The 14,443-nt window shown below is 32.3% G+C and overlaps 2 protein-coding genes across 4 annotated transcripts; both read left to right on the forward strand.

The window, feature by feature from the left end:
* Nucleotides 1-6,571: 6,571 nt before the first annotated feature.
* LOC105761252 (probable disease resistance protein At4g27220) lies at nt 6,572-10,225 on the forward strand. 2 transcript variants are annotated; one of them, XM_012579012.2, is made up of 3 exons: nt 6,572-6,715; nt 7,400-9,633; nt 9,909-10,064. In XM_012579012.2, the coding sequence occupies exons 2-3, from the start codon at nt 7,418-7,420 to the stop codon at nt 9,919-9,921; spliced, it is 2,229 nt and encodes a 742-aa protein (XP_012434466.1). In that variant the 5' UTR covers nt 6,572-6,715; nt 7,400-7,417; the 3' UTR covers nt 9,922-10,064. The 2 variants fall into 2 exon arrangements, with proteins under 2 accessions (XP_012434466.1, XP_012434464.1); XM_012579010.2 differs by having other exon boundaries at nt 7,400-10,225.
* A 1,245-nt stretch (nt 10,226-11,470) lies between these two features.
* Nucleotides 11,471-13,889, forward strand: LOC105761253 (putative disease resistance protein At3g15700). Of its 2 annotated transcripts, XM_052623431.1 has the most exons (4): nt 11,476-11,635; nt 11,778-11,836; nt 12,014-12,105; nt 12,405-13,889. In XM_052623431.1, coding segments are annotated over exons 3-4 (1,113 nt in total). In that variant the 5' UTR covers nt 11,476-11,635; nt 11,778-11,836; nt 12,014-12,103; the 3' UTR covers nt 13,516-13,889. The 2 variants fall into 2 exon arrangements, with proteins under 2 accessions (XP_052479390.1, XP_052479391.1); XM_052623430.1 differs by lacking the exon at nt 11,778-11,836 and having other exon boundaries at nt 11,471-11,635.
* The last annotated feature ends 554 nt before the right edge of the window (nt 13,890-14,443 follow it).

The raw sequence follows: 14,443 nt of genomic DNA on the forward strand, positions 1-14,443 counted from the left end.
TTTTAATCAGATAAAAAGGGTATCGGCCATAAGTGTGCTAGCATCCAAAAAAAAATTGAAAAAAAAGACATGGTGCTAGCCATCTAGTGTCCAAAACCTCAAAAATTATTTTTTAATAGAAAAAAGTGGTGCCGGCCATCTATTTCCCATAACCTAATTTTACTGTTTATTTCAAGTCATTTTGGTGAATGTTTTTGAATCAGGGTCATTTTTATAAATATCAAATTTTTTTAGGTTAGATTGGTAAAATAGCCGTTTTTATAATATCATCATTCATTTTATTATTAAAAATTAATAAGATACTTTTAAAAATTATGGTTTATATATTTTTTATATTAGAAAATTTTGATAATTTATTTTTTATTTTACAAACTACCTTAAAAAATTAATATATTTTTATTTTTTTAAATATTTTAACAACAGTGTAACCAATAATTTCATTACATTTAAATAAAAAAATTATTAAAATATATCTTTTTAATATTCCCTATAACCAGCTTGAAAACTTCAATCAAGACTTTTGGATGTTATCCAAACAGGTATATGGAAGTGGAGTTATTTAAAGACCAGGCCCCTTGTTAGTTTACAAAAAAAGGGAGCTTCGGAAATGGAAGTGGAGTCTGTCTTGCTTGCTTTGCTGTTGATAAATGCCCTTGCGTTTTCGCAGCTTAATCTGGCAGTTGAGGCGGCTGAGTCTGTTCCTCTATCACCATCGGATGATTTCTCGAAAGAGTTGAAAGCTTTGTCTAGGAGGAGTCGGCGAATAACTCCACCATCACCCAGGATTAATGCTCCTGTTCACTTCAAAAGGCCTCCTCTATTACCTCGACCTCCTCCGCCGCCACGGTCACCACCACCTCCATGTCTGTGGCGTCCACCTACTCCGTTTGGATAAGACGATTGTTTCCCAGATTTCACACAATTGATGAAGCTCTCATGTCATCAGCTTTTGTTTGTAAATTGTAAAACTTTAAAGTGCTTGTATGTTAGCAGCAAATACCAGCTTTGTTTAGCTCTAATAATAATTAAATTTGTAATGATAAAAATAATAATATGTTAAATACAAAAATGAATAAATGTATGCATCACTTTCACTTAAACACTCGTTAAGAAATTGTTTAATAAGTATCCCTTGTCTTCCTTTCCCATCTCTTTGAAGTCTCCCGACCATCTCTATATGCAGCATAAATGATGAGCAGCTCCCCATCAACGAGGACCTGGGTCCTCAAAGGCCAACTAAAAACAACAATCTCTACGTCTATGGAGCCTGGACTGCAGAAACTGAGAAACCTCCAATTCCAAGCTCCCTGGTTCGGTGCGAAGGGCATTAAATACCCAACTACCATATTTATATTGGCCACTCCACTCTAGAGGTGATCATGAACCGGGCCAGGTCCGGTTTGAGTCAGGTCCAGATAAAATTTTAAGTCCATTTTATCGGTCCGGACTCGACTCGGCCCGAAATATAGGTATAAAAATTTGTCTAAGCCCCGCTCAAAAAAATTGTTAAGTCCGAACTCGACCTAGCCCATATTATTATTTTTAACTTATTTCATTAAATAAAAATTTAAAATAAATATTAAAACAAAAAACAAATTAAAAATGAGATTAAAACAATTCTTAAAACAATACACAAATTGAAAATATAATAAAAAGTGGTTATATTAAAATTAAAACAAATTAGAACTAAAATAATAACTAAATTAATAATAAAGCAAAAGTATATTTGATTAAATATAAAATATATATATTTAATATATAATTCAAGCCGGGCTAAGTCGGATCCAGCCAAAAAAATTTTACTTAAGGCTTGACCCGTTTTTTAAATGGACCTCATTTTTTGCCTAAACTCATATTTTGAGCCTATATTTTTATTCGAATCTTCTCATTTTTCGGATAAACTATCGGGCCAAACTGAGTAACCTAACACATGATCACCTCTACTCCACTTCAATAATCATTTGACTCTGGCAGGCAAACCAATACGAAAGTCAAGTTGATGGGACTGGGGGTCAAAATTCATGCACCAAGCAATCTACGCTGCTAGACCCAAGACCATTCTTCAGCTTGATGAGCCCAATGACCAGAGCCAATGCTCTACTACTAGCTCCATGAAACCCAAAATGCAGCAAGAAACTCATTGTAACGCTCCACTTTGTTGTGTTTTAGATTGTTAAAGTATGTTAAATAATTTAATTTGGTATGTGGTTAACCGTCTTAAATGTTTGTCTTAGGCCTTGAGTTTAATTTTTTTATTTTGGATTTTTTATTAATTTTGATATTATGTTAAGCTTGACTTTTTAGGCTTATCTTTTAATTTTATTAGATTGTTGATAAAGATGAGCTTATTAGTCTACTAAACCGTCCATTTCACCTTTTTCCTCCTTCTTGTTGTTTTCTATTTGGTTCTTTCCTTTCTTTTTTTTTTTTTTCCTCTTTGAGCTTTTTTCTTTTCTTTTGCTTTGAATCTCCGATTTCGATTATAATCCAAGGATAGCGTAAGTTTTGTTAAATTATTTTGGTGTTAATTCATTGTGCAAGGGTGAAATTATCAGTTTAATCCTTTTAATATATTATGATAAATATTCTATTGATTCTCTTATCAGATTAAATGGATGTGAATCGAAATCTTAAAATTTTTGGAATATTTAATTTATTTAAAAATTTTAAATGATAAAAATATTATATTTTTATGAAGATATATACTATTCAAATGATGAAATTATATTTTTATTATTATAAAAATTAAATTTTAATTTCAACATTCCTAAAAATATTTTCTACCTTTGCCTCTTCCCTTACCGATCACAAACATGGACATCATATGGCGAACAAAATTTATATAAATTTAAATTTTTTTAAACACGGTTACGTCTTTCTCCAGGTTTGTCCTAACCTCACTTGGCACCTTTTCCTCTCTTACATGTCTTGAAATAAGGGATGTAAAAATATGAAAAAATTGTTCTCTCCAAACTGCGTGCCGTTAAATTTGGAAGTGCTTAGGTTTCATTACGTGTCCAACTGGAGGAAATAATAGCATTAGATTTTGAATGGGACGGAAGAGGAATGCCTACCATGGAATTTTGCCTTCTAAAATTAAACATACTTGTACTGGAATGCCTACCTGAATTGAAGTGCATTTGCACTGTTGATGCAGTGGTGGTTTGTGAATCTCTTAAATGGATTGATGTAATAGATTGTCGGAAATTAAAAAGGATGCCTTTTAGTCTTCACCAGCTCTCTCATTTTCTATTTATGTAGCGGGAGAGGAGTGACATTGGCATTACTTATATTTTCTTGTTTCTAGGCAACTTTGATGAATGCTATTGCAAGCTGTCTTCTTTATTTGAATCAAACCTCATTTCTTTTGTGGTTGTAATAAGCTTTGGTTATTGTATTTTGATGCTTGTTTAGGGTGTCTTCCTTTTCCATTCAATACTTTTACTTCATAATATTCTATATCAACAAAACCATATACATATTAGAAAAATTGAGATATTTCAAAGAAATTAAATCTCATATTCTTAAAGAAAGATTTTGAGATATTTGTTTATAAATCTTTATACTTCGTGAGTTAGAGGTAATCAAGTTGAGAAGGTAGATTTGTGCATTAGATTCAAAAAGTTATTGTAATGGATTTTGAACCTTTTAGTTTTAAAAATATTTTTATTAGATTTTTTAGAGTCCAAGAAAAATAAACTTTTAACTAATAAAACTTATATTTAGCCAAGTTATAAACAGCTTAATCTGTTGAAATTATTTTAGTTAAATCCAAATTCATTGAACTATTTTCAAACTATTTCACTTACCTTTGCTATTTTTAGCCAAAAAATTCTTATATATATGGTTGGAAGCCAATGCAACTTTTGGATAAAAGCCAAATTTATCCTTTAAAAGATTTTTTTTTGGAAGATTCTAGAATATAAAATAAAGAAATAGGATATTATCATAATACATGAATATTCTAGTTATTAAATATTTGTAAAATTAATAGTAAGGATATTGATATGTATCAACAATCCAACGGCCACTAAACTCTATAAATAGGGGTAAGGGCTTTTATTCTTGTAACGATGTAAGAGAGAAGTGTGTATTATATTATAATTGTATTGTATATTAATAAGAGTGTTTTCTTCTTTTGTAATTGTAAGTCTCGGTTAAACCTTAAGTTTCTAAGCACTTAGTGCACTTGGATTAGCTTTTATATATAGTGCACTAATAAGTTAGAAAATAAAAGATTAACCGACTTCAGAAATTTAGTGTAGCATTAGTTGTAGGTCCGGCGAAATATCATTAAAGACAGTATCCAACACGTCTCAAGTTATTCAACTTTTATTTTTTATTCTTTAAATTGAATATTTACAAGAATACATACCAACACTTTTAATTCTTTGATTTCTATTCATATATATTTATATCATCCATATTTATTCATACATTCAAAGTTGGGAAAGCAGTTGTGATTTTGTGAGCTTGGAGTCTTAATTTAATCCCAACAAAACCTTAACAAATCATCAGCAAATGAGATTCAGCTACAATCGATTGGATGATCAAAGAATAAAAATTGTTTCTATAGTTATACATCGTATCGTGAAGATTCGAGAATCCTAAAGGAATAATTGATAAGGGATTAGATTGGAAAGGGATTAATAGAGGATATGGGTAACATGGAAGCAAACTTTGACAACTGTCAGACTATACTAAGAACATTAGTTGATAATTGATTGTTAGAAAATGTAGGAAATGGAAGAGTGAAAATGCATGATTTTGTAATAGATATGGCTAAACTAATCACCAATGAGTTATATGAATCATGAATTAACATTGCAACTTTAACCTATGTATAATTTAGCTCCAACATTTATATTTTTTATTAACTAAAATGATACAATAAATCAAAAATAATCAAAACTTAAATTAATTAAAATTAACTTTGTTGATATGATAATGCAATGAGAAGACATGAGGAAGGACATGGTTGTGATTATGGAGGTTGGTTCACCCAGTCGGGACAGAGAGCCAAATACTACAGAGAGTGAGAATGAAGAGATGTGCAAACAAAGTGTTGAGGGAAACTTTTTTCATTGTTCTTAGAAATATTTATTGACGGGGTCCTATGCAAAGTGGGGTTAACGTGCTAAATTTGTCATCTAGCCATCATTACGGAACGTGTGGGGAGAATTTCTTCAATGGGACGAAAATGTTTGTGATGGGATAGATCTTGTCATTCATTCTAATACGTCAATACAGATTAGTTTAACCCACATGAGATTTGGTGACGAACAATATCACGTTTTTAATAGAAGGTCAAGGGTCGAAGTAATGAGTGATTTTTGTTTGTCCATATGGTTAGAACGAGACATGAAACTTGAGGTATCTTTCTGATTGGTAGCTGACGGATCCTAGTTTGAGTAAGGGTATACAAACTCAATTTTTTTAAAAGATATAAATTAGTTCAGTTAAACAAGTTAATTATAAAAAATTAATTCAAAAAAATTTATTAACATTATTTTCCAAGATTTTTTTCTTTTTGGAAGGTACTTAAATGATCTAAATCACAACTTATTTTTACAAGCCATTAAAACATTTGATAAATGCTGAAAAATTATTTTACTACAACCTATTTTTACTACAATCACTTGTTCAATTAATTTAATTAGTTTTCATGACCATAAATTTACACAAATGTTAGAGTCATTTTTCCATAAAGAAATCTTTTAAACTAATCGTAAATAGTGTTATCTTAAATTTTAAAGGGATTTACTTATATTAATGTAAAATTTAAGTAATATTACATTTTTTGTAAATTATTATACGCTCAATAGTTTAATAATTTAACCATCATATTTCATGCTTCGTTTATATAGATCATTCATATCAAATTTGACATAAATTAAAAAATTATAACTATTCATTTTATGTAAAAAAATTCAACCGTTAAATATATATTAATATAGATAATATTTTAGATCGATATGACATAAATATCAAATCAATTTAAAGAAGTACATGACAAATGTAAATATGTTAATAAATTTGACGAAAATATTAATAATATAAAAAATTAAAAATATAAATTTATTTAAATTTAATATTAATGTAGATGCATCTTCCTTAACATTAAATCCTATTTAAAAAGTTATTAAGAGAAGGGTGAGGGTCCATCACTTGAGTTGACCCATCTTGACCCAATTATTAGTCAAATAGGACAAAAGGGAAGTGTGCTGATAAAAGGGTGTGGGTCCTGCTTTCTTTCACCAAATAAAAGCATTTCATTTTTATTTTAAAAACAATGTTAAATTCGTATTTGTATTATTTATAAATTTAGAATTTTATTTTTATATTTTTAAGAATTTAATTATTCATTTATCATAAGAAAAGGGATGTGAAAACACTAAAAAAGTGATTGGACCCAAGCTTACCTGTACTTAGAGTTTCATAGCAGCCATCCTTGACTAAGTTTTTTTAGTTTAAAATTAAATCTATTTATTGTTAAAATTTTAAAAAATATCAATATTTATATTTATTCTTAACTTTGGGTTAGTAATAAATAACTTCAATTATTCAAAATCTTAAAACGAAAACTGAACTCCACCACTTTGCCATCATATTTTCAGCAACCATCCAACTTGTTTTGCTGCTTTTCCTCGTTTGTGGTGCTTTGCTCTTTTTTTCCCGCTCCGGTTATCGTCTTCGAATAAGTTAGCCAAAAAAGGTATTTATTGATTTCTACATTTTTATATTGTTTTTTCAAGTCTCATAAACTGCAACAAACTAGGTTCCTTTTCATGCTTGCAATGACATACATTGCTTTTTGCTCCCACTTCGAGGGTGAATGTATTTTTTCATATTTTAGGAAGATCACATCTGCATATCTTATATTTGAATATGTGTGGATTATAGAAAAAAGCAAGACTCTTTAGCATAGGTCACTGAGATGCTGATACAAATTGTTTATGATTTGTGTTCTAGCTTGTTACAACTTACAACTACAGTAAATGTGCTTCCAAGATCCCATTAGGCACATTTTACTGTAGAAGAGTAAAACAGAAGGACTATCCTAGCACTGGAATTGAGATTAGGAGGTGAAACACGGAGCTTAATAACAGCATGTTAACATACCATGAAAAACGGCACTGAAACCACAAACGCTGCTATTGCATTGAAAAATCAAATAATCACATAATGGAATTCCTCATGCATGGTAATTTATGTTCTATTAATTTCATTTCATCATTCGTGAGGGGAAATTTCTTGAATACATCTTTATAACTTCTAAAAGATCTTGTGGAATCTGTTCAGAAAATGACGTTATTTTTTAGCCATGTTTAGATACATACAGCTGACTTTGCATTATTATTACTATTATTTGGTTTCTAACATATTACATGTTATGCAGTACTCTTAACTGACAGCCATGGACTTTGTTCTGAATAAGATTCATAAACAACTGGACAATCACAGAAGCCTTGACCAGCATCAGAATGACTTGAAAAGGAAAGTAATGGAATTGAATGGTGTGAAGGAAGATACAGATTCTAGAATCAACGCAGAGCTGCAGCCAAGAAAGAAACTCAAGACGGAAGTCCAGATATGGTTGGAAAATGTCGAAAGAATCAATGTCGAAGTTCAAAACCTTAATGAACAAATCGGTGAAAGCATTACTCTTACACGTGGATTTCATGCAGAGGATGTGTTAAAGAGGACAAGAGAAGTTGAGGAACTTATTCAACAAGGCAAATTTGAGGAAGGCTTGGTGGTTGACCATCCTCAATGGATTGGACAGGTTTTGTCGACTACAACTTTATCTGGTGAAAGTGCAAAGGCCTGTTTGGAAGAGATTTGGCAGTGTTTGATGGATGATGAGGTTGGAAAGATTGGAGTTTGGGGGATGGGTGGTGTGGGGAAAACAAGCATCATGAAGCTTATAAACAATCAACTCTTAAAAGAGACGGGGAAATTCCATATTGTAATTTGGATCACTGTATCCAAGGACAAGAGTATTTCTAAGCTACAGAAAGACATGGCAAGTAAGATTGGAATAAGCTTTTGTGGTGATGAAGATGAAATAACAAGGGCAGGGATGCTGTTTGAAACACTGTCTCGGAAGAGTAGGCTTGTGATGATCTTGGACGATATATGGGAAGAGGTTTCCCTTGAGAAGGTTGGAATTCCTGAACCATCTACCGGGAGTAAATTAGTCTTGACAACGAGATCATTTGATGTGTGTCGAAAAATGAGTTGTAGAGCAATTAAAGTGAAGCCTTTGGTGGAAAAAGAGTCGTGGAAGTTGTTCTCGGAGAAGGTGGGTCGGGATATTCTAAATATTCCAGGGGTGGAACCAATTGCAAAAAAGATTGCTAAGCGTTGTGCGGGTTTGCCCTTGGGAGTAATTACTGTAGCTTCTTGTATGAAGGGCATTGATGACCTTTCTGAATGGAGGAACGCACTAAAGGAATTAAGTGAACACAAACAAAGTGTTAATGGATTGGAAGATGAGGCGTTCCAGCAGCTGCGATTTAGTTATGATCGTTTGAAGGATCCAAAACTTCAACATTGTTTCCTCAGTTGTGCTTTATATCCTGAAGATTGGAGAATTGAAGAGAGAGATCTTGTTCAAATATGGATTGCAGAAGGGCTTGTGGAAGAAATGGATAGCAGGCAGGCAGAGTTTGACAGGGGTCATGCAATAATGAATAAACTCTTGAGCAATTGTTTGTTAGAAGTTTTTCAAGGAAGCGACAATGACAGATCAATAAGGATGCATGATCTTGTAAGGGACATGGCATTACATATCACAAGTGCAAAACCTCGATTTTTGGTAAAAGCTGACATGGGATTAAGGGAGCCACCGAAGGTGCAAGAATGGAGTGAGGATTTGGAGAAGGTTTCATTGATGTGGAATGGGGAGTTAGAAGTTCTGTATCCCTTGGAAATGTCACCACCAAAGTGTCCGATGCTCACAACATTGTTGCTGCCTGGTTGTGGTATAAAGAGTATTCCCGAAGGTTTCTTCAACCATATGGATGGACTCAAGATTCTTAAGCTTTCTCTTAATCCTATCAAGAGTCTCCCAAATTCCATATCAAATTTGAAGAATCTCACTGCATTATTGCTTGCTTACTGTGATCATTTAGAGTATGTGCCATCGTTGTCAAAGCTTCGAGTTTTAAAAGAGTTGGATCTTCGAGGAACAAAAATCAAGGAAGTCCCTCATGGGATGCAAAACTTGTCCAGCCTGAAGTGCCTAGATCTAAAACATTCGATCGTACTTGAGATCCCGAATGGAATATTGTCCAAACTTTCTTGCCTTCAAATTTTGAATGTTAGTGAAACATTGGTAAGTGGAAAGGAGGTTGGTAAGTTGAAGAAATTGGAAATGGTTGAAGGGAGGTTTTACGACTTCCAAGACTTGAGCATGTATCTCCAAGCTTTTCATGGTCGAGAAGAACCTCCTAAATATATCATCCATATGGGTAAAAGACCATTTCCTGCGGCCATTTTAACAACAAAAGGCATTGAATTAGGGGATTCCAATATCTCCAACCAGATTATGCTTCCACGTGACATTGAGGAATTGTATGCTGGTAACTGCACTTTCTGTTGTCACGCAAACTACCCACTTTTCTCCAGGTTTGTCCTAACCTCACTTGGCACCTTTTCCTCTCTTACATACTTTGAAATAAGGGAAGTGAAAAATATGAAAAAGTTGTTCTCTCCAAACTGCGTGCCGCTAAATTTACAAGTGCTTAAGATTTCATTATGTGTCCAATTGGAGGAAATAATAGCATTAGATTTTGAATCGGACGAAAGAGGAATGCCTACCATGGAATTTAGCCTTCTAAAATTAAAGAAACTTGTATTGGAATGGCTACCTGAATTGAAGAGTATTTGCAATGTTGATGCAGTGGTGGTTTGTGAATCTCTTAAATGGATTGACGTAAGAGATTGTCCGAAACTAAAAAGAATGCCTCTTAAACTTCCCCAACTCCGACCATTTTCACCTCTTAAACTTCGTATTTATGTAAAGCCAAAGGAGTGGTGGGAATCAGCGGAATGGGATGATCCTGATGCCAAGTCTCTTTTGAAGCGCTTCGTGAATTTTGTAATCTGGTAACTTCTTTTGTAGAGTGAATGCAATTCCCAAGTGTTGTATTTATTTCAATCAAACCTACTTCCTTTTTAATAATGAAATATTTTTATTTGTACTGTGCTTTGTTATGTATTCATAATCTCTTGCTTTTCCATTCTCTACTTTTTGCTTCGGAAAAGTTTATGTCAACATGACATACAATTAGTAAGGTTTAGAAAGTTTTACACTTTTTTTTCTTATTTTTTGCACTCAATTCAGTATTTGAACTTTCAAAACACATCAAAACAAAGCTTTTAAACTTTTCAAAATAACAATTAGATCCATGCCCCTTTTTTTTTCAATGCATCAAAGAGCCTCTTTCATCATTAACTTTAATAGTTGACCATTAAAGTTAATTATTCTTAATTTTTTCAGTTAAAGCCACCACATGTTACAATTATAGTGTGACATGTGACAAAAAACTATAAAAATAAAAATAATTAAATTTTAATAAAAATAAAAAAAATATAAAATGCATCAAAAGGACTTTTTAAACATTAACTTTAGTCGTTCACCGTTAAAATTAACGATCCCTGTTTTTTTTTCAATTAAAGTCATCATGTGTCGCAACGCAGCATGACATGTGGTGAAAAATGATAAAAATAAAAATCTTATAGAAAAATTATAAATTGCTTCTTTGTTACGATAATTTTATAATCTTTATGACTGTATAGAATTTTATAATTTTTTCTTCTTTTACGATTTTTATAAAATTTTATAATTTTTTTACAATTCTTATATTTTTTCTAGTTTTTAATAAAATTTAAATATTTTTATATTTTATTAAAATTTAAATTTTAATATTTTTATCACATGTCACGTCATAGTTGTGACATATGATGATTGTTAAAATTAGTGGTTAAAATATTTTTTAATACATTTTCACAATTCAAATATCCAATTGAGTATAAAAAATAGAATTTTAATTGATTTTTTTAAAAAAGTTTGAGCGCACCCAATTGAGTGAGAAGAAAACAATGGCTTAATTTAAAAAAAAAATTCGAGGGCTTTCTATACTATTAAACCATTTTTATTATCATCAAAAGATAGGATTGTAATAAATTATTTCAACAGATTAGCATGCAACAAATGTAACTTTTTAGCAATGAAGGTGCGATTGATCTGAGTTGAATCGGGCTGAGTTAATTGAGTTTAAAACCTTAATTTTCAACATTGGATTGAGTTTTATTTTTATAATCCGAATGAAAGTTGAATTACTGGAATTTATTTGATTAGGCTTAATTTCAATTTGGAAATTGAAGAGAACAAAAATAGCTGACCGTTGACTCTGCAAGTGCCCAAAGCTGTACACTCTTACACTCTGCTTTATTAGTATTATGTCTTTTATGGAAACAAAGTTGCTTCTTCGTTTCACTTCTGAATCTTCCATGGCACCTTCCCTCTTCCAACTTGGTCTTTCCTCCAGCTTTCCTTCTTCCCAAAATTATTAATCATTTTCATGTTTTGCGTTTTTGTTCCTTCACTGGCAAACAGAAGTATCAGGTAACTTTAATTTCTAATTCTCTGTTTCTTTTGATTTTTACAAATCCTGAGAAAATTTTTGCTTGTTCTTGAAATATTTCTATGCTTTTGCTTCCTATCTTTTCTGATTTGGGTTTAGTTTTCTGGTTTCTTCATGATTAAGATGCACAAATTTGATCAAGCAAGTACCATAAGCCAGGATTAAAAGCTGGAAAAACCCATGTAATCTCTTAAGCCTACATTTAGGTGGTGAATTTAAGTCTATAAAATGTGCAATTAAACTGAAGTTGCTGGAAATCTATTGAAAGAGGTTCTTAAGGGGGGTTTTGTTTTTTGTTTTTTTTTAAATGTCTGTTTCTATCTTGAAATTTATTGTTTAAACTCCATTTCTTTTTGCAGGTATCCAGATATCATTTCAAGAAACGGGCCTATTTCTATCCAAAATCAGTGTCTCATTTTCTTGAGATGGGTTGAGCAATAAAACATTTCATGTACGTAGAAGTTTTTATTTCAATGTGAACAGTTATGGATTTCTGAATAGAGTTCTTTTTGTTCTTTTTACTTATGGTTTTGCAGTATTTGGCCTTTGGTTTATGAGCAGTACTTTCCAAGTTACATTATTCAAAATTATTTTTAAGCTATCAGTAATAAGAAAATGAAAATTTTGTTCCCAAAACTGAAGTATTATAAATAATACTAAATTCCTTAGCAATGACCAATTCTTTTACCAAAATTAAAATATATGCTTAGATGTCAATTCTTATGCTTGTATGGTATTGGTGTTGTGCAGGGAGTTAGTTGAACAAGCAGGGACTGTTTTTGAAGTTGCAAATACTATACGGGGTTTAATTGAAAACCACTGGGAATTCCCTAAAGGCATTGATCAGAATGTAAATAATCTGAAGAGAAAGAGAGATCAACTAAATGGTCAGAAAGAAGACATTGAATCAAGAATCAAATCAGAGCTGCGCCCGAGAAAGAAAGTCAAGAAAGAAGTTGATCTGTGGATTGAAAATGTCAAAAGGATAAATGGGGAAATTCCTAATCTCGAATCTAAAGTTAGAGGTAGCAGCTTTTTCTCTCGTGGATTTCTTGTTAAGAATGTTCGTAAGAAGGAAGAAGAAGTTGAAGAATTGCTTGAAAAGGGTAGATTTTCTGATGATTTGGTTGTCAACGATCTTTCGTGGATTGGTCAGGTGTTGCCAACACCGAGCTTAGTCGTTGAAACAGTAAAACGTAAAAAGAATGAGATTATGCAACACTTCAGGAATGATGAGGTTCAAAAGATTGGAGTTTATGGAATGCCAGGAGTTGGGAAAACAAGTGCCGTCACGCTTGTCAACAATGAACTCTTAAAAGGTGAAATCGAGTTCAAGATCATAGTATGGGTCACTGTAGGGAGGAAATGTAGTGTTATTGAACTGCAGAATAAGATTGCAAAGGCAATGAATGTCAGTATTTCCGAAGATGAAGACGAGACTTTAAGAGCAGGGATGTTGTCTGAAATTTTGAGTGAAAAGGGTAGATTTGTTTTAATATTGGATGATGTATGGGAGAGATTTTCCTTTGAAAAAGTTGGAATTCCTGAGTCTTCTAAGGGTAAATTAGTGTTGACATCTCGTTCATTGGATGTATGTCGACGAATGGATTGTCAAGTCGTAAAAATGGAGCCACTTTCGAATGAAGATGCATGGACATTGTTCTCGGACAAGGTTGGTCAAAACCTAATGACTTCTGCAGATTTACTACCGATTGCAAAATCTATCGTTGAGCGTTGTGCTGGTTTACCGTTGGTGATAGTTATAGTTGCCAGTAGCATGAGAGGTGAAGACAACCTTCCAATATGGAGGAATGCGCTTGCAGAATTGAACCGAAAGATATCTGAGTACTATCGATGTTAAAGACAAGGTGTACCAACAATTGAGACTCAGCTACGATCGATTGAAAGATCGAAGCATCCAAAATTGTTTCCTTGCTTGTGCATCGTATCGTCAAGACTTGGGAATTCTGAAGCAACAGTTGATAAGAGATTGGGTTGGAAAGGGATTAATAGAGGAAATGGGTAGCTTGGAAGCAAAGATGGACAAGGGAGAAGCTATACTAAGAACACTAGTAGAGAATTGGTTGTTAGAAAATGTAGGAAATGAAAGAGTAAGAATGCATGATCTTGTAACAGATATGGCTAAACTTATCACTCAAGACTTGTATTAACATTGCAACTCTCTAACACTTTTATTTTAGATGAATTAAAATGGTACAGTCAGTTCACAATTCAGGATTGTTTCCCAAAATATGTTTTCTTTGTGAAAGTACTTTGCTTCTAATTTTAAACAGAAACTTTTCAAACTCTAAATCACTACCAATTTCTTTTAGGCTCTAAATTACTTTTGCTACAATTACTAGTTGAATTGAGAATCTAAATCATGATTTTATATTTTTAAAATATTTATCATAAACTTTAAATCCTATTTATAAATCATTAAGAAACCAAAAGGTTAAACCGTGTGGGACCTTTCCTCATCTTTTTTCATAGCAGCCTTCTTTGACCAACTAAAAAGCATCTCATTTCAGTTTAAAAACTAAATCATATTTTATCAATTATATTTGTATCTGGAAGCGGTGGAAAAGGGGTAATTTACCTAAAAAAACTGTTTTTTTTTTAAAATTTATCGAAATGGGCCGATTTTTTAATTATTTACCGGAATGATCCATTTTCCAGGAAATAGCGTCCACGTCAGCGCGATGTCAGGGTACGTGTTAGGACATCTCGTCCATGTCAGCGCGACCTGCTGACGTGGACACGATGTCCTGCCACGTAGCGCGTTCCCG

The sequence above is a fragment of the Gossypium raimondii genome, chromosome 11, assembly GCF_025698545.1.
Source record: "Gossypium raimondii isolate GPD5lz chromosome 11, ASM2569854v1, whole genome shotgun sequence".
NCBI lineage: Eukaryota > Viridiplantae > Streptophyta > Magnoliopsida > Malvales > Malvaceae > Gossypium > Gossypium raimondii.